The sequence below is a fragment of the Ascidia mentula genome, chromosome 5 (assembly GCF_947561715.1).
Source record: "Ascidia mentula chromosome 5, kaAscMent1.1, whole genome shotgun sequence".
Classification (NCBI taxonomy): domain Eukaryota; kingdom Metazoa; phylum Chordata; class Ascidiacea; order Phlebobranchia; family Ascidiidae; genus Ascidia; species Ascidia mentula.
In genome coordinates this window covers 14,569,100-14,587,424 of record NC_138570.1, presented here as the reverse complement: position 1 = coordinate 14,587,424, position 18,325 = coordinate 14,569,100, and the positions used below count along the sequence as shown (strand labels likewise).

General features: G+C 38.2%; 1 protein-coding gene and 1 pseudogene across 1 annotated transcript; both read right to left on the bottom strand.

Moving 5' to 3' along the window:
- Window positions 1-1,699: 1,699 nt before the first annotated feature.
- LOC145902996 (transmembrane protein 26-like) lies at window positions 1,700-4,054 on the bottom strand (annotated as a pseudogene).
- A 2,821-nt stretch (window positions 4,055-6,875) lies between these two features.
- LOC145902995 (transmembrane protein 26-like) lies at window positions 6,876-8,558 on the bottom strand. The gene is made up of 4 exons (XM_082991086.1): window positions 8,460-8,558; window positions 7,913-8,119; window positions 7,484-7,705; window positions 6,876-7,328 (listed from the first exon to the last, which is right to left on the bottom strand). Exons 1-4 carry the CDS (start codon window positions 8,556-8,558, stop codon window positions 6,876-6,878), a joined length of 981 nt encoding a protein of 326 aa, XP_082847212.1.
- Window positions 8,559-18,325: the final 9,767 nt, after the last annotated feature.

Genomic DNA, 18,325 nt, shown 5'->3' with positions numbered 1-18,325 from the left:
AACCGCACCGGAATTCACCCTAGATTATTGTTCTTAATGTTTCTGAACGCTTTTGTGACACTGTAAATCAGGCGATGTAATTGGCTCTCTGTCTCTCTCTGGCGATTGACAAAAACATGTTTGGCCAAGAAAAAATGTCTTTGCAAAAAAAGACGTAATTTTAAAACTTTATTCGGTGAACTTTGTCGAATCACGTCGTGTTTTTTGACAAGCACAAAACCATTTATGTCATGCCAAACTAACATCTAATGTGATAGGGTTTATCTACAAGATTTTTGGCATCAAAAACTCGTATTTATGTTTATTACCACAGTTTGTACTTGCTGCAACAGAAATAGAAATGTAATGGCAAAGGGAGTTTCAGCATCGTATTTCTTTGAGGCTAAAAGGTGATCTCCTCTTTCTTTCCGTACGACTATAAATTCATGTAGGAGGAAATGTACATCTTCCCTGTGGAAATCCCCTTAGCGTGTGTGGGCACGTGACTTATAGCCCCACTGGTTTTATCAATTCATTTGTTTTCTCCTTATATTTTGTTGTTCTCGCATGTCTTAGTCGTCGTGCAACTGAAAAGATTTGATTTGATCCAACTTTTACTAGGCGTGGTCTTTTTCGATAGGCTTCAAAAATGCGACACACGATGATGACGTTGGTGTTATGATCATAATCTTTCACAATATATTTAAAATTCACTTTATTGTGACGCAACGATGCTTGATATGAGGCACGTCCCAGTTTAGAACGTGACGACCCCATGTTATTATTGTAACCACGCACAGTCACGCACGTTTTCGGAAGACACTAAAGACAACATCAAGGGGGAAGACTAAGCTTTCACTTTGTCGTAAATGCTTATATTGGTTCGCTCATAAAGCAAGTCATTGCGGAGAATTGACGCTTACGCGACCGCCTTATGTGACGTTTTATCTATAATTGCACGCATTACACACCCTGCTTTTTTGAGCCAATGAAGCATTTTGACAAAATCTTCATTGCCATAAATAGAAATTAAAAAAGGGGAATAAAATCACGTGATGTTTAGTTTCAAATGTGCAATTTGAGGCAAAAAAAATCGTAAGGTTCGATTTGCACAGAGTAAATACGCAGACTATATTTATTCGATTTAACTGCGAAAGATTCTGACGTGGAAACGTGTATACCAAAGCAAGACAACAAACAGCACTATTTGCAGACAGGGCGAAATTGTTTACGCAAACAAATGTCAGTCAACCATCTTTAACTTTCTTCGGGTATTGCTTGAACCAGTTGGTAATCAGTGCAAACAAACCTTCCATTTAATTGCAATAAAATTTACATTTAGAAAAATTGGTCAAGTGACTCAGTGGTCACAGATTTTTTTGTGAAATGAAATAAAACGTTTTGTCCACAGAGCAAGAACAACAACGCGGTGCATGATTGTGATTGTAAAACGAAAAAAGAAAGCAAAACTTGGTAAAATTGAAACAAAACAAGATACATTTCTATGTACATTATGTACAAACTACAACCTGTAGCAATTTAGAAAATGCCATTACAATGTGGAAGTTTCATGCGTGTGACCAAAACGCATGGGATAAAAACATTTCTTGTACGCCTGGTGCCTTCGTGTTTCAACAGCATTCAGTGTACATGATATATGCGTCACAATATTTCCCAAATGTAACAGAGCAATCAAAGTGGGATATACACCATAGTCTTATCAAAGCGTTTGCAATGTTGCACCAGGGTTGTTTATCACGTTATCCACGTTAATTTGAAGGTCGACCCCGCTCATGCGTTGCATTCTCTGGTGACGAGCTTGTGTCATTATATAAAGCCAATTCTTTTTCTGACTCGCAATGACTGTGCGGATGCGATTCAGCAGAAGGATAACCACCATTGTGTTTTTAAAGGCGAAAAATATGGTGTTGTGTGAAATTGCCCGAAATTTGATCATTACTATCAACCGGACAGCCAGAAATGGAATATCTTGGAAGAGGAGACCCACTATCATGCTCCACACCTCATTGTGGAAACAAAATATCTGGCCATCGTAGCAACAAGGCAAACAACACACAGGCGTCTCGTCGCTTTGATGGGAATTTGCCATTCCTTTTGCGCCGCCGGCGGAAGCTTCGATCTTGCGATCCGGATACTAAAAACGTACAGATCAAAGTTAAACAAACAATGCAATTTATTCAGAAGAACTGTAAATTTACACTGCCTGGCAGCAACAGTACCACCACAACGCAATTTATATTTGTTTTACAACCGGTCGCCGCCAATGTAATTTTTCCCATCCTTAGTGATAAATTTATGCGAAAACAATCAACAGTAGAGAGTTTTGGAAATAAATTTTCTCTTTTTCACCGAACTTTCTGTTTCCACATAAATATGCCGGATCAAACTGTCAAAGCAAGGGACGTGATCTGTTTCAAATCTGTCAGCAAAAGTTAATGCGAACATGATCTCGACAATCGTTTTTAACACAAATCAGGCAATCAAATTTAGTGATGCTCGAATGTTAAAACAGCAGCTTATGTTCAAGCAAAAGATTACTTGTTTTAAACTGTGCTTGTATTTTAAACGAACGTTTTTGTGGCTGTATTCCCTGCAAGATCTTTCAACTTACTGTTACAGCTTCAGCCAAGCTTATTCCCGTCTGTCGGTCCTGCCTCTGCTCGTCCTCTAGTTCTTTCAACAACTTTGCTAAACGAGGCATCTCTTTTATCGCTGTGGTTACCAAACTGAATTGCAGTAGAGCGACACTCCAGACGGCGAGTATCAGATATGTTACCAGGGGATTTTCGATCTGGACAATCCAAATATCACATTTATTTTTCGCATGCTTCGATTTTGTTGCAATGGTTTAAAAAACCCTGAAACGCATCATTTTACTGAAGTTTTTTTGAATTCGAATAAATATTTCAGAACTCATTTCCAATAATTAAAACATTTTACTTTGTCACTAATAAACGACATACAAAAAGTTTTCGAGTGAAACTAGTGTGATTATCAGATCTGAAAACCTCGACTCACTTTCTGTATATTTTCGTTGCTGGTGAGGTCCAGCATTTCGGAAATGTCCCCACCAGCGCCGAGATAAACCAATAGGAGCTGGGCATGCTCATCACGTGACATTTCACCTTTAGGCGCCACCCATTTGCCGAGAATCATCATGAAAAGAATTATTTGTTTCATTGCCAAATCCCACGCTTCGTGATTAAGACAAAATCCAAACTTTTCAACAAAACAGCTTTTTAGTTGTGATCTTAAAATAGTTTTTGCGATGAAAGTTTGTGTCAAAACCCACCTCCTCATCGCAAGTAGTTACGTTGTTGGATGGTAAGTTGTTCATTCTCAGCTGGAAGGAATTGATCTCCCAAAGCCAGACGCACGGAATCGCACCAAATAAATATATCAATATGCTTGGGCTTACCCTGCAACAATAATAAAAAATGCTATAAGTTGTTCTTCAAATTTGCTGAACAATCGTTGCATTTTCCACGTTGCATTCTGGTATTCACGAAAACACTTGCTATTGTATGAACGCGTTTTCATACAAACGGTTGAAGGTAAAACAAATTTCACGGTAAGCTTATTGTAAAATATGATCTGGACATAAGGATGTAGTAAAAACCTTAGATATGTTTAACCGCTTCTAAAGCATCTTCGCTTGCAAATGGCGTTCGTTTCCGAAACTCCATTGTAATATAGTACAGGAAGGTTTAGCGGTCTTAACATTACTTTTGTATGTATATTTACAAGCAGACACAAACACGTGAAGCAAAACTGACAAAATCCATAGGAAACATACGGAAACAGTTGAAGTACCATTTATATTCATTTCCTCCTCGTTTAAAAGCCATGTAGAGTCCTTCAACGAAAAGAGGAGCAAGAAAAACAACAAATACCAGAATCTCTGATCGCCCCAGGAAACCACCACCCTCCACACGGCGAATATTACGTACAGAGCGTACAGGCATCTGGAAACAATCGACTTGACAATCTTGAAGTTGGATTTTATCGTCTGGAAAACCCCGATAGGGCAGCGTTTGGAAAGTATGCCGCACATCTTTCGTCGCTAGTATCTGCAAGCTCAAATACCACCACCAAAAACACAAAGCAGATTTAAACTGAAGAATGTAATTATTTTAAATAATCCGTTCCTCTGATACGTGATTTTAATGGCTATCCTGAGGAAGCCTACTTGAATAGCAGGTGAATAAAAATAACGATTAATTGTGCTAGAAAAACAGATTAATTAAAATACAATATGCCTGGCAGCACAGTAGCATAATATTAACGCAACTGTTCTTTGCAACAATATAACTTTTTTGTAATGAGTTACATAGCAGGGGCGTATCCAAAAATTTTCTCTGGTAACGGGTTTCTTTCCAAGTCATTTTGGTCGCCAGGTGTTTAAAGAGTGATCAATTGACCAGACAACGCACGCACGTGATGAATGAAAATCAATCTTATAACTACCCTTTTTCTCCGTCACTACAGCGTTTTCTTTTCAAACAATAATCTTTAAGAATGTCGGGAGACCTACCCTTGTCCCATAGTAAAATATAAATAAATTCAACAATGTACAAATCGCAAAGCACCACCACCTCTATACTCTGCTACCGGCTCGTGTTAACCCAATTCATATATGTGCAAAAACAGCCATAATAATCTTTGAGAGCTGCATAATAAAACTTTACATATGCGCAATAAAAACGTTGATAAAAAGTTTCATTTCCCGCTAATCTACACTGCGGGCGACATAATTTATTGTTGGTTGATGTTCATTTCCCAGCGCCCGCTTACATCCGCCTTTAAAGACATTGGTTGCAATGCGTTTTTTTTGATGACATTTCAAACACCAGTTTCACCAGTTCAACTACTATTTAAAGTTTTACAACAGGCTAAAATTGACTGCTTCCTGCGCTAGTCAACCAGACGAAAGATGAACGCTTTCTAGCACCTAGTCTGCTCTGTAAAGGGAACTGTGACGTCATACGGAGTAGGTCCAGCAAATAACAATTTTTTGGGGCTTGGTAAATCAATGTTTACTTCTTCTTGGGCATGGTCAGCCTATCTAAATGCATGGGGTTTCTTCATTTAGTTTTGACTTTCGTTTTGAAAAACGAAATTTTGTTTCGTATGACACTTTTTCGTTTTTTTTTCGTTTGTACAAAAACGAAATTTTGGGGAAAAACATAACGCTCAAAAACAAAATAATTGTGAATTATTGGGTACTTGATGATGCCCTTGAGCGAAACAAGTCGGTTTTGAGCAAAACGAAACACACTTGCATTTTAAAATCAAAATATTGTTTTGAAGATTGTCTCCAAATACTCACATTAGGTTTCAATGTACATCTTAAATAATAGTTGAAAAAATTTGACGGGCATATCTTTTATCACTGGTAGGTTTTGCCAAAATATAGATCACTGTAAAAAATTCCAGGGAGTTTGTTAAGATTATTTAGCATGAGTGTCAAAAAGTATCGTTTGATGTAGTTAATCTGTTTACGTCAATTCCGACAGATTTTGTGTGTTTAGACTCGACTGTTTTCACATATAAACACGACATTTACCAACAAATATTTGGCACCCCCATGGGCTCTCCTATTTCACCGGTTCTGGCCAACATTACAATGGAACAGATTGAGCAAACCGCTCTTGCTTCCTTCAAACACCCCCGCGACTTTGGCTCCGCTATGTCGATGACACGTACGTCATCACAGCGAAAGACGGGGTCGCAGGGTTTTTTAATCACATAAACAATATCGAAACTTCTATCAAATTTACCCGAGAAGCACAACACGACCATAGTTTTATCATTTTTGTTTCCCACGTTTGGCCGTTTAACCCGTGATTGATGTTGTCCATTGATTTATGTCCCGCTGTGTTTGCGCCCTTTTATACTTATTCGTCGCTTAATTCCTTTGCCCATGGTTCGCTACTGTGTTTGTTTTATTCTCTGAAGAAGCCTAGTCGTACGTACAGGCGAAACGTCAGAAAATACAATCTTTTATAAACAAAAGGTGTATATTTATTGTTTTTCAGCAGAAGAACGCTTGATTCATAATTCATTATAATACCTGGTGGTCACAACCTATTTTCAGTTTTTACCATATTAGGGGAAAGTCGTGTAATTTGGACCACTCAAGTTAAAATCCTAAAAAAAAGTATAGGCGTTGATCAGAAGAGTTATTGACACTATTTGGTAAGTTATCACCCAAACTATTGTCAAGCAAAAAAACAAAATCTAGTTTTTATCATATAGGGAATAATTGGCAATTAAAAATTTTGGACCGAGTGGTCCAATTTACACCTATTGGATAATGGATAGTGCAAGCATGAAGACTTTAAAATAATTTTCAATATTACAAGGTTTCGAGGCACACAGTTTGAGAAACATAGATAGTATAATGTGAAAAAGCAACCTTTGAACGCCGAGTGCCAGTTTCCAACTAATGCCAAATTTTCAATCACTTCACTGCTTCCAAAAATATACGTCAATTACTGCAAGTACCACTGCAATGTTCCACTTTATTGTTCCAGTAAAGCAGGTTAGTAACGTAAAATCAACACGTATAAGGGTTAAGTTGTTAAAACACATTTTACACGCAATGGGATTCGAACACAAAAGCTTTATTCACACAACATGAGATTTTTCAGACAACAAGTAAACGGACTTATGCGTGAAATTAAAGAAAGTGATAGTGACAATTCATAGTTAAAATTATTGAGAATTTATTGTTGTAGAAGTGCTGTTGTAAATTTATTTTATACCAAACAGTCGCACAACATAGTTTTTTTGCAAACATTTCCTCAAATTACATTCTTAGTATATCCGGGGCGAAATGCATGTGCCTCCTTTCCAAACGTTTTGTACAATGCTTACGCTCGCCATATTAGCCACTTTCGCTTTTTGCGTTGTACGTTCTGTATGTTTATATCCAAATTAACCCCGCTCAATCGTTGTGTGTTTAGATGGTGAGCTTGTCTCATAACTCTTAACCAGTCACGTTTCTCCCCCAAGATTACGATACGAACGCGATTCATTAATAGCAGGATTACTGTAAAGTTTTTGAAAGTGAAAAATATGGTAGTAGCCGAAATTATTTGGAACTTGATCAAAACCACAAGGCGAAGGGCAAGAAATGGTATGTCTTGAAACATTAATCCAATAACCATGCCCCATATTTCATTGTAGAAACAGAAATACTGGCCAGTGTAAGAGCAAGGTAGACAACACACGCTCGGTTCATCGATAGGTGTCACCTCGGTGTCGTCCTTTTCTTCGCTTTGAGTAATTGTACTCAGTGGTAGATCCGTATGAAAGTTTGGACTCTGAAATGGCATATGTGGTATATGGGTGTAATCTACTGGCGGTTGAATGGAACCATTACAATTTCTTTAGACAAAAGCATCTCGGACAAAGCAGCCAACACCATGTTTACGAATAACGTTTATAAAACTGTATTAAAGCTAGAGAAACGTCCCACCATAGTACTTGAATCCATTTCTATCTCCACGTTTTTGGTTTCCAATTCGCCATCTTCGGCTTCTATTTGGTCATCTTCTGCCTCTTTTTGCTCGTCTTCCAAGCCTTTCATTAGCCTCGCTAGACGGGGAAGCTCTTTCGATGCGGTGGTCACCAAAGAGAACTGCAGCAAGCTCAAGGTCCATGCAGCAAGTACAATTATCGTTACAGCGTAGTTTTTAATCTGTAAAGGAAAGAATTCATAAACTGACCCATCAAAGCCATGAAAAACTTGATTCATTTTTTCTTTTTCAAACTTTTATACATACGTGTACAGAGCAAATAGGTCAAAAACATTTCCTAGTTATTTTTTTATGTAAATCTTATTCACAAGAAACGTAAAAGTAACTTTACTTTGAATTGGTATTTTGTTTAAAGACTATTATCCCACCGGATTTTCGTCGTCGTCCCTAATGAGACCCAATATGTCTGAAATATCTCCACCAGCACCAAGATAGACCAACAGGAGCTGTGAGAGTTCGTCGCTCGTCATTCCGCCCTTGGGCGCCACCCACTTGCCAAAAATCAACATGAAAAGAATAACTTGTTCCAAAATCAGCGTCCAGATTTTATGATCAACACAAATTTTGATTCCCAACTAGAAATTTAAACGTCATAATATTAGCAACAACAAGGTCAAAAAAACAGCAACAACTGGGTAAAACAGGCTATTGGGCTGTTATATTGGTTATAATGTTTGCATTAATGAGAAAACGAGTTTTATCTGACGTTACTGACATAACACGTATGAAAATGACTTTCGTTTTGGTTTAGGTTTTGGTTATGTTGAGAAATATCATTAAATGTGAAAAACATTTCTGATTTGCTTGCTTGTATCGCACACTACAAGACAAATTCCTTTGGTGTTGCTAATATTCTATAACTTTCCGAAATCAAGAACAGTGTGCTAAAAATTATATACGCATTTCCAAACTGACCGAGCTAGTACAACTTGTGACGTTTGTTGTTGTTATATTGTTGTGAATGTTGAAGGCTTGTATCTCCCAAATCCAGATGCATGGAATGGAACCAACCATGTAGACTAACACAGCAGGGCTGATCCTGTGAAAATAGAAGAACGTTTTACTTCTGTAGGTGAAGGGAGCCTGCAGACGAAAGGGCTTCCATACTGCAGCCCTGGAAGATGATTCTCGCAATTGTTTTTTGTTACCCTTCCAATATGGGTTTTTCAATTAATGTAGCCAAATAAGGATTAGCAGGCTTTAAAGGTAGGAATAAGTACATTTTAACAATAGTTTGAGGACGGTACGAAATTCAATGCTGAATGTAATGTTGTAAAAAGGGAAAAATTAGAACACCTAAATAAAATGTATATAATGAAAACCAAAACAATACTAAATTAGGCTTAATATATTACCACTTATACTCGTTTCCTCGGCGTCCATATGCCATGTACCCCGCCTCAACTGCCAGAGGCACTAGAATGTACAGCAAACCATAAAACCTTTTGTCATCTTTGTATTCCACCACTCGCCAAACAGCAAACCCAATAAAAATTGCGTAGAGGCATCTGGAAACGATTGACTTGAGAATTTTTGTGTTTTCTTTAGTAAAGCACATTTTGCTTTATTGCTTTATTTTTTTTGCCTTTCAATGACTTTGTATTACTGTGTAAAAAAGGGAAATGGTAGTAAATAAAATAGTCAGTATTAATTGGTTATTATATGCTAATGGAAATGTTTATCGTTAATGTCATTCACGTCAAGTGTATATAATTCTGTTTTAACTCAAAACACATATATTTTATAAGCATTCCCTGGTGTTAATATACCCAAGTAAATATTGGGGTACGCTCGACACACGGATTTGGAGAAAAATACAATTTGCCTCGAAACCAACCTGCTTTTAGCTTATTTACGATGTAGAAACTAAGAGCGCCTTACGTATAAGAATGACTTTGATTCATCCCAATAAGTTACCCCCAATAATTGGTAGTTCCAATATATTAATGGACTAATTTGGCACGGCGTAAAAAGTTTTAACCAGATTTGCCTATGCATCTTCTGCTGTTTAAATGTGAAACGCTTTATAAATATATATATCGTCAAAGGTCTTCGAAAATGGTGTCGTTTTTGCTAGTGCTAAATCAATTGTCCGGCAGAAAGAGCCCACCTATCCCAAAAGACACGGCGTAGTGCGCATTATTTTCTACTGGGCGTTTCTTATATACTGCAGAATTTTCCCCGTTATGACATCACAAACGGGTTGAGGTAATGCTGTGGAATGTGTGCAGCCCCACCTGGGTTCAGATTTGCCTTCTTCGTAATGTTTTGCACGAAATTTGACCCTTCCTGAATTTGTTCGAACCGGATGATTTTATGCATCATGACAATCATGTCAGGTAGCAAAAGCTGACAGATTGAAAAAAAAACTTGAGCAAGTACTCAACAGACACAATCACTTAACAGATGTGTATAGTGTAAACACATATCATCACGCCTTACCTAACAGTGCGTGAATCCTTTTCTGCGTACTCTGAAAGCATATATCGCGGAAATCGTAACACGGTTTGGGGCGAAAAATTGTGCACTAAAACGAATCATGTTTATCAAAGGATTTTGGAACAAAAATTCCAACCTGAAATTGTATATGTTTGACGAACATGATCCGGCTACCAAAATTACCCAAATGAGGACAATAGTCTCTCGCAGTAGAAACATATCTAAAAGTAAAATTTTCGTTTTTTGTAAGCTACTATTTTACGCATAGTTTAAGTGCGTTAGACAAAAATTTGTGAGGAAACCAAACCCACATACGTAACATGCCTATTTTTAGTGCCGCCCATTGTTAAGATTAACGTCTGATGCAACGGGATATCCGCGATGGAACTGTGCAAGGCGTTCGCTGGCAAATGGCACTCGCCTCGGAAACGATTTCGTTTTCAGAGGCGATGGCTATTTTTTGCATCTGCCACATTTAAATTTCACATTAATTTCCACGTTTTCCACGTCATTCAAGTCATTCACGTCATTCAAGTCATTCACTGAATTGCCTTTGCAAACAGATAACCTAAATATGCATTACTTTGTTCGTTAAAGCACAATGAAACAAGGTTTGGGGACGCGTACCCACACTTTGTATGTGAGTTCCCAAACTGGTATATCTGGGTACGAACGCTAGAGGTGATTGCCGCAACGAGCACACGGTGGGTTTGCAGCTTTTGTGAAATAATAACCCTCCCCCAACGCAGCACACGAAAAAAAATCACCCAAAATTGTTTCCCATGAAACCACGAACAGCTTTTCTGCAAACGAATAATTGCAGTAAGAATGCTGGAATTACCCGATAGTCGTACACGGGTTGGTTTATGAAAGGCGAAATATTTGAGCGTCTGTAAATGCAGATCTGTGAAAATAATTATTTGCAATGGGCTAAATAATGTCTGCACACAAATTTTGTAATAAATTTCACATTTCAGAGGCCGGTGGCGTCCCAAGTTGTGGTACATTTATACTGATGAACAACACTTACTTAATGCACAGCTTCTGTGTCACAAATTTACAACAGGACAGTGTATTGCATGATGTTCAAATCACCGTTTGCACAAAACGCTGCGTTCCTATTTCGTACTGACCCCGGGTTAAGCTTCACGCTTCGTCTGCTTGTACGGGGATCCCCGCAAGGGAGTTCGTATCTCGGCTTCACACATGTTGGACTTCAATTTCCAATAAGGCTGCGAGGCGTTCGTTTGCAGCTCGGTGTTTTCTGCTGTTGTGTTTTCCATTGCAATGCACGACACACTATATATGGACATGTTTTGCACCACTTTTACTTAAAATATTTTAACCTTTTTGTAATAACTATAACGCATATCCTTGCATTTTTTTCTGCGGGGTATCCTTTGTTCATCCTATAGGTTTCCTCCAGTTGATGAACACCCGCACCAGTTACTTGCCTTTTGACATGTCGTCATTTGTAATGTGGCGCAGTGCAAATATAAACGGATATCAAACCGAATTAATTTTGCTTTAGTATTTTCTCGAACAAAAACAGTTGTTTTTTTATTGTGCGAGAAGAACAGACTATTATATTAAAGCAGTTGTGACTGAACTTTTTTCCCGGGTAATAATTTGCGATGAGGTTTACAGCAGACAACATTCCTATTCGTTTACCCAGCACGCTTGTAGCAAGTGCGTCTTCACGCCCATTACCTGACCTTTGCAGGTTGTCTCAATCTACAATTTGAGACCATCCTCATTTACAAGTTGAAACTGTGTGCAATGTTTGCCGCTCACACAATTCTTACTTTTTCTATTCCTAGCATGCAAGTTCTGTGGAACTGAAAGTAAAGTGAATCAAGCAAATAGTTTGGTGAAAAACAGAAGAAATTCGCGTTTATTGTGAGACAATAATAATTATACTTCCAGGAGCAAATATGGAAAATTCTGCATTTTTGTTTGGTGTCGTCTGTTCACCCCAGGTTTCCTCGTATTGTGAAATAACTACATCCCCAGGTTCTTGCCTATTTCCCCTATGTCTCTTCTTTTAACATTGGGCGCTGGAATGTGAAACAATGCGTCAGAGCTTTGGAGGTTCGAAGAAAATATTGGGGGTTTTTACAAGCCTGAAATAGCTGTACGTCAGTTAGCGAGAAATTAACCGGATTCTCGTTGCTTTCTTTTTTTTCTCGGACATGGGTTCGAAAATAAACTATTATCAGTTTAACTTCCCAAATATCTGCTAAACACGTGTTTGTTTGTTGTTTGCTTTCTCATTATAAATACAACAGAAGACTGCATACATTGTCGTTAAAATGAAACTGTGAATGTGAAAAATAATGCGCGGAATGCTCGGGATTTCAATTAATATTTAAGGAAAATACAATGCCTGAAGCAATTTAAGCGAAAGTAACACAATGCTTAATGCAGTTATTACAAAAAGGTTAATATATTATGAAAAAAGTTGGTATTATATTCCATACCCATACATACATGATCTGTAGTGAATTACAATGGCCAAAAAAGAGTCAGGACGTGAACCCGAAATACAAGGTGTAACTAACTCCCTTGCGGGGAGCTCCGTTAAGCAGACGAAGCGTGAAGCTTTAGCCCAGTTCACTACGAAATTCGAACAATGCGTCAAGTGAACATAAAGCTTGCTTGCTGATACAGAGGACAGTTGTAATGTTTTCAAAGCAAATATATGGAAGGTTGTGTGAGGTGCATTTTGTTCAAAGATTTATTTTGAACTGCAGGCAATACACTATATTACACTCTAATTTGTGACACAGACTCATAAAATAAAGGTTGTCAGTATAACATTACGATAACGTGGGACGCCACTGTCCTCTGAAATGTTAATTTTGTTACAAAAAACCTGTGCGTTCCGGCGCAAAAAGTTGGTCCATTTCAAAACTACCATTTGAAGACATGGGCCACACCCAAGTATTACTACCACGTTCTCTTTGAACCGTTGATGCGTGACCACTCGGCCACTGTGGTTTCACGACAAACATACACCCTTGTCTCCTTTATCACAAAGTAAGCTGAACACAATTACTATAATTAGGATGCTGGGAGAATTTATTACTATAGTTTATTCTTCAATCTGTGACAGAAAAAAAGAGTGAAGCAAACCGAATTCTGATTAATATCCGTCCATATTTGCACATTTTTTAGCTTCTAGTACCAATTTTTATTTCGGATACCCAATAGCTGTGACTTTTTGTTTTACATTCCTGCGATTACACCACGTTACAAAAGGAGACTGATGAAGAAGGCAGGTATAACTATTGGTCGGGTATTTGTCAACTTGAGGAAACCGATGGGATGATTTAATGACACCCACAAAACTGTGGCGCTTCCGATACCATTCTTGCTTGAGGCGAATATTATTGAATGGATGCAAATTTCATCTATAACAACCAAACTATGCACTGACATATTCCGCAGATCTTGCATGTTGAGAATAAAAAATAAAAAGTTACTTTCCATTACAATTTCGAAATTTTCATGAAGAACAGTAAAGTGATAATTGCAAATGTAAAAAATGGCTGAAAACTCATATTATCGCTGTATAGAATTGGTCAATTACGCAGCCTCCAATTGCATTTTTTACATCTCGACGTTCTTTTGGCAATGTTTCCGCACACTATATATGGGCATGTGTTTTCACAAAAATATATGAACCTTTGTGATAACTATATGAATCATTTCTTGACTACACGAGCGTGAATGTTGTGGTAACTTCACATTTTTTTGTTGGGCGCCCTCTGAAGACAAATACCTCACTTTACCAGATCCTTGCAAGTAACATGGTGCAATCACACGAATACAAACAATACGTCACTGCTAATGGTTGTCCGAAAGACAGATTGTGGTTTTAACAATCTAAAAAAGGTGTGCGGATATTAATTACAATTCCGTTTGCTTTAATGTTTTCTCTGAAACATATTGAAAAATAAACTACGGTAATAAGTATTGCCAGCATTCAAAATATTCTCAAAATATTGCAATTGTTCAAGGCTTATTTTGCAATAAAGTAGGCATTTTGGACATAGAGTGTACATTTGTGATGAAACAAATGCGACGAATGGACAAGTGGTCACGCATCAACGGTTCAGAGATAATGTGCTGGCAGCACTTGGGGGAACTCCTGTTCATGTCCCTGCATATATATTAAAAGACAACATTGCCCACAATTATAGGCACAGAACATGGCATTGTTCGACTGTATATAACCGCGATTGTAACACACGAATTTAATGGTGCCAAACATGTGTCACACAGATTTTTTTACCACACCGGGATTTGAACCTTTGTTATCCTGGACACGAAACCCGATTAGGTTTTGGCGGTAATAAACTTTCAGCGCTTTACAACATAAAAAGCCTTTTTAAAACCCTGAAAACTTGTCATGTCATTCAACAACCTAAATGTTAAGAGCAGGTTATAAAAGGTCAAATTTCGCGCTTTGTCTGCTCGATGGTGAATCTCCGCAAGGTAAGTTATTTGCACGCTTTTTGCTCCAAATGTCTGCACCAAAAAGCTCAGGTTTTGGTAAAAAAATTAAAATTTCAGAGGCCGGTGGGGTACCACGTTATCGTATTGTTATACTGTTAAACAACCTTTATTTCATGAGCCTGAGTCACAAATTAGAGTGAAAGAGTGTATTGTCTGCTCTTCGAAATACATCTTTGAACAAAGAGCACCTAAAACTGTTGTAGGGATTGTAATTGTTCGCTGTATCAGCAAGCAAGCTTTATTTTCACTTGACGCATTGTTCGAATTTCGTAGTGACCTGGGGTTAAGCTTCACGCTTCGTCTGCTTAACGGAGCTCCCCGCAAGGGAGTTCGTTACAAGGATCCCCTTGTAATTCGGCGTCTCGACTGTAAGTTTTCGCCATTGCAATGCACGACAGATTATATATGTGTAGGCATAGCAGTTTTTCAATGTAACCATAAAACGATGGTCAAAAGGGAGGACATACGACAGATGGGGCGTTTCCAAGCGCCCAAATGTAATCAGTTGAACATACTTTTTATAATATCCTGTCCGCTTGTACAAAGATGTAAAAGGAAAATCGCTTCGTCTGTGTTGCCCCTCACGCCAAAAGGGGACAAATATATACGCTTGAGAAATCCAGAGCTTAAACATTGCAACTAACGTTTTTTGCTTTTTTCATTAAATATAAACTGAAATTAACTTCCAAGTCTTGAAAACCGTGCATTCGTCGCTTTGTTATTTTCACACAAACTGTTTGAATTTAACGACAAATGTGTACACTCTTATATTGCGTTTATGGTGACAAAATAAACAACAAACACCAATACGATGTTTGGCAAGTATTTGGGACGTTCCTATGTCCGAGAAAATAAAAAAAGCAACGAGACTCAGGTTAATTTCTCGCCAAACTGACGTGGAGCTATTTTAGGCTTGCAAAACCCCCAATATTCTGTTGCTATGACGTAATGTTTTGCATTCCTACGATGTTAAAAAAGGAAACAGGGGAATTAGGCAAGGACTTGAGGATGTAGTTATTTCACAATTGGAGGAAACCTGGAGTGAACAGACGACACCCAATAAAAATGCAGGATTTTTCATATCATTTGCTCCTGCTGGCAGTATAATTATTATTGTCTTACAATGAACGCAAATTTCTTCTGTTTTTTTTACTATTTACTTCATTCACCTTACTGTCAGTTCCACAGAACCTGCATGCTGGGAATAGAAAAAGTAAGAATTGTGTAAGCGGCAATCATTGCACACTGTTTCAATCAACTGGTCTCATGGGGGCAACTTGTAAATGAGGATGGTCTCAAATTGTAGATAATAAAGAAATTATGTCTTGGACTCGATGGGAATTGTCTTCGGAGCAGTAAAGCCATAAATGGTTATGTAGAAAAATAAAATAGGTCTTGTTTTTCATGAGTTGAGAAAATGTTGAATATATATCACTACTTCCACATACTTTGTGATGATATAAAGGCAATCTCGATGAGGAAACCCTAATTGAGGCATAAAACGCTAAGAGTTTAAGACAACCTGCAAAGGCCAGGTAATTTGGGGTACTTACCATTGCGTGAGGACGCATTTTAAGCAAGCGTGCTGGGTAAGCGAATAGGAACATTGTCTGCTGTGAACCTCATCGCAAACCATTATCCGTGCAAAAAACTTCAGTTTTGCATTCCTGCGATTGCGCTAGATCACAAAAGACGACGGATGAAGAAGAAAGACCAGATAAGAATGTGGGACTTACCATTTGTGGTTGCGTGAGGATGTTACAAGTGAAGCAAGCATGACCTAGTTGGTGGAAAACAATGTTGTTTTGTGGCAACGTTCACAGCAAAATCACCCGTTTACATAATAGTGACAGTCATCAAACTCAATGTTTCTGTTTTGCAATCACTTACCTATTCACCAATAGCTTTAGCCAACATGAAAAAAACTCCAAGCCAATGTGAAAACCACTTCACTTATAATTATATACTTTTCTTCACGAGATAGGAAACACTTTCTATTAGTCTGATGTTGTATAAACTTTGAACCATGGTTATAAGGTGATTTTGAATCGCCTTGACCATATATAATTCCTTTCTGCTTGTCAAATGCACAAAATATTGGTTTAAAATATGCGTCACACGCCCTGCGTCACGTAGTTATTCCAAAAAGGTTAAACTATTTTAAGTAAAAGTGGTGCAAAATAGTGTGCCGTGCATTGCAATGGAAAACACAGCAGCAGAAAACACCGAGCTGCAAACGAACGCCTCGGAGCCTTATTGGAAATTGAAGTCCAACATGCGTGAAGCCGAGATACGAACTCCCTTGCGGGGATCCCCGTAAAAGCAGATGAAGCGTGAAGCTTAACCCGGGGTCAGTACGAAATAGGAACGCAGCGTTTTGTGCAAACGGTGATTTGAACATCATGCAATACCCTGATCATTGTAAATTTGTGACACAGAAGCTGTGCATTAAGTAAGTGTTGTTCATCAGTATAAATGTACAATAACTTGGGACGCCACCAGCCTCTGAAATGTGAAATTTATAACAAAATTTGCGCGCAGACATTATTCAGCCTAATGCAAATAATTATTTTTAGAGACATCTGCATTTACAGACGCTGGAATATTTCGCCTTTCATTAACCAACCCGTGTACGACTGTCGGGTAATTCCAGCATTCTTACTGCAATTATTCGTTTGCAGAAAAGCTGTTCGTGGTTTCTTGGGAAACAATTAACTTCAGGTGATTTTTTTGGGTGGGAGGTTATTTTGCAAACTGCAAACCCACCGTCTGCTCGTTGCGGCAATCACCTCTAGCGTTTGTATACCCAGATGTACCAGTTTGGGAATAATCGAACAAAAGTGTGGTCAAAGGCGTCCCAAAACTTTGTTTTATTGTTCTTTATACAAGCAAGGTAATGCATATTTAGTTTGTCTGTTAACAACAGCAAACAAGCCGCATTGTAAGCACTCGCTGCAGATATATAGGAGATATATGCTGTGCTACAAATTTTGCGTGTTAAACGTGGAAATTCATGCGAAACAATGAAGCCAAGAAAACAGTCGTCGCCTCTATGAAAAGAAATCAGTTCAGAAACGAATTCCGTTTCAATGCTAACGCTTTGCACAGCCGAAAAAATGTAATGAAGTCATGGTAGTACTTACCTTGCGGGGATTCACGCGGGAAGCCTTTGCAGCAGACGATGCGTAAAAACAATAGTGGGTGTGGTTTCCCAAAATCTTAAAAGGTTTATCTAGACGCACCCAAACTATGTGACAGAAGTTTTACACAAAATGTAATTTTCATCTTCAGGTACATTTACACTGCAAACGAAATTTGTTCTGCTTTCAGTTCATTTGGCACCAGAATCGTGTTGATCAACATTATAAAACGGTATGTCCTACTATGTGCATGAAAATTGTCCAAGAATTTCGTTCTTTCCGGACACATGGAGATCATTTTTGCAATTGAGGTTGTTTGTTGTAATCACAACAATTGTTGTCAATGGTTGATTTTTTCTGTGAACGTTGCCACAAAACAACATTCTTTTCCACCTTCCCAGTCACGCTTTCTACCCCTGTAACGTCCTCACGCAATTACGAATGGTAAGTCCCACATTCCCAACAGGTCTCCCATATAAAGGGCCTTCCCATTATAATGAGTAATGCATGTAGCCGAAATAGACAGTAAACTTTCTTTCCTCGTTTGAGTTTTCATGCAACTACGCTTGCTGGGTGATGCAAGGGAATCTGGCCACATTGCGCAACGTTCCTTGCATCACCCAGCAAGCGTAGTTGCATGAAAAGCCCCACATTGTTTTGCCAAGGTTTCCTCAAATCGTC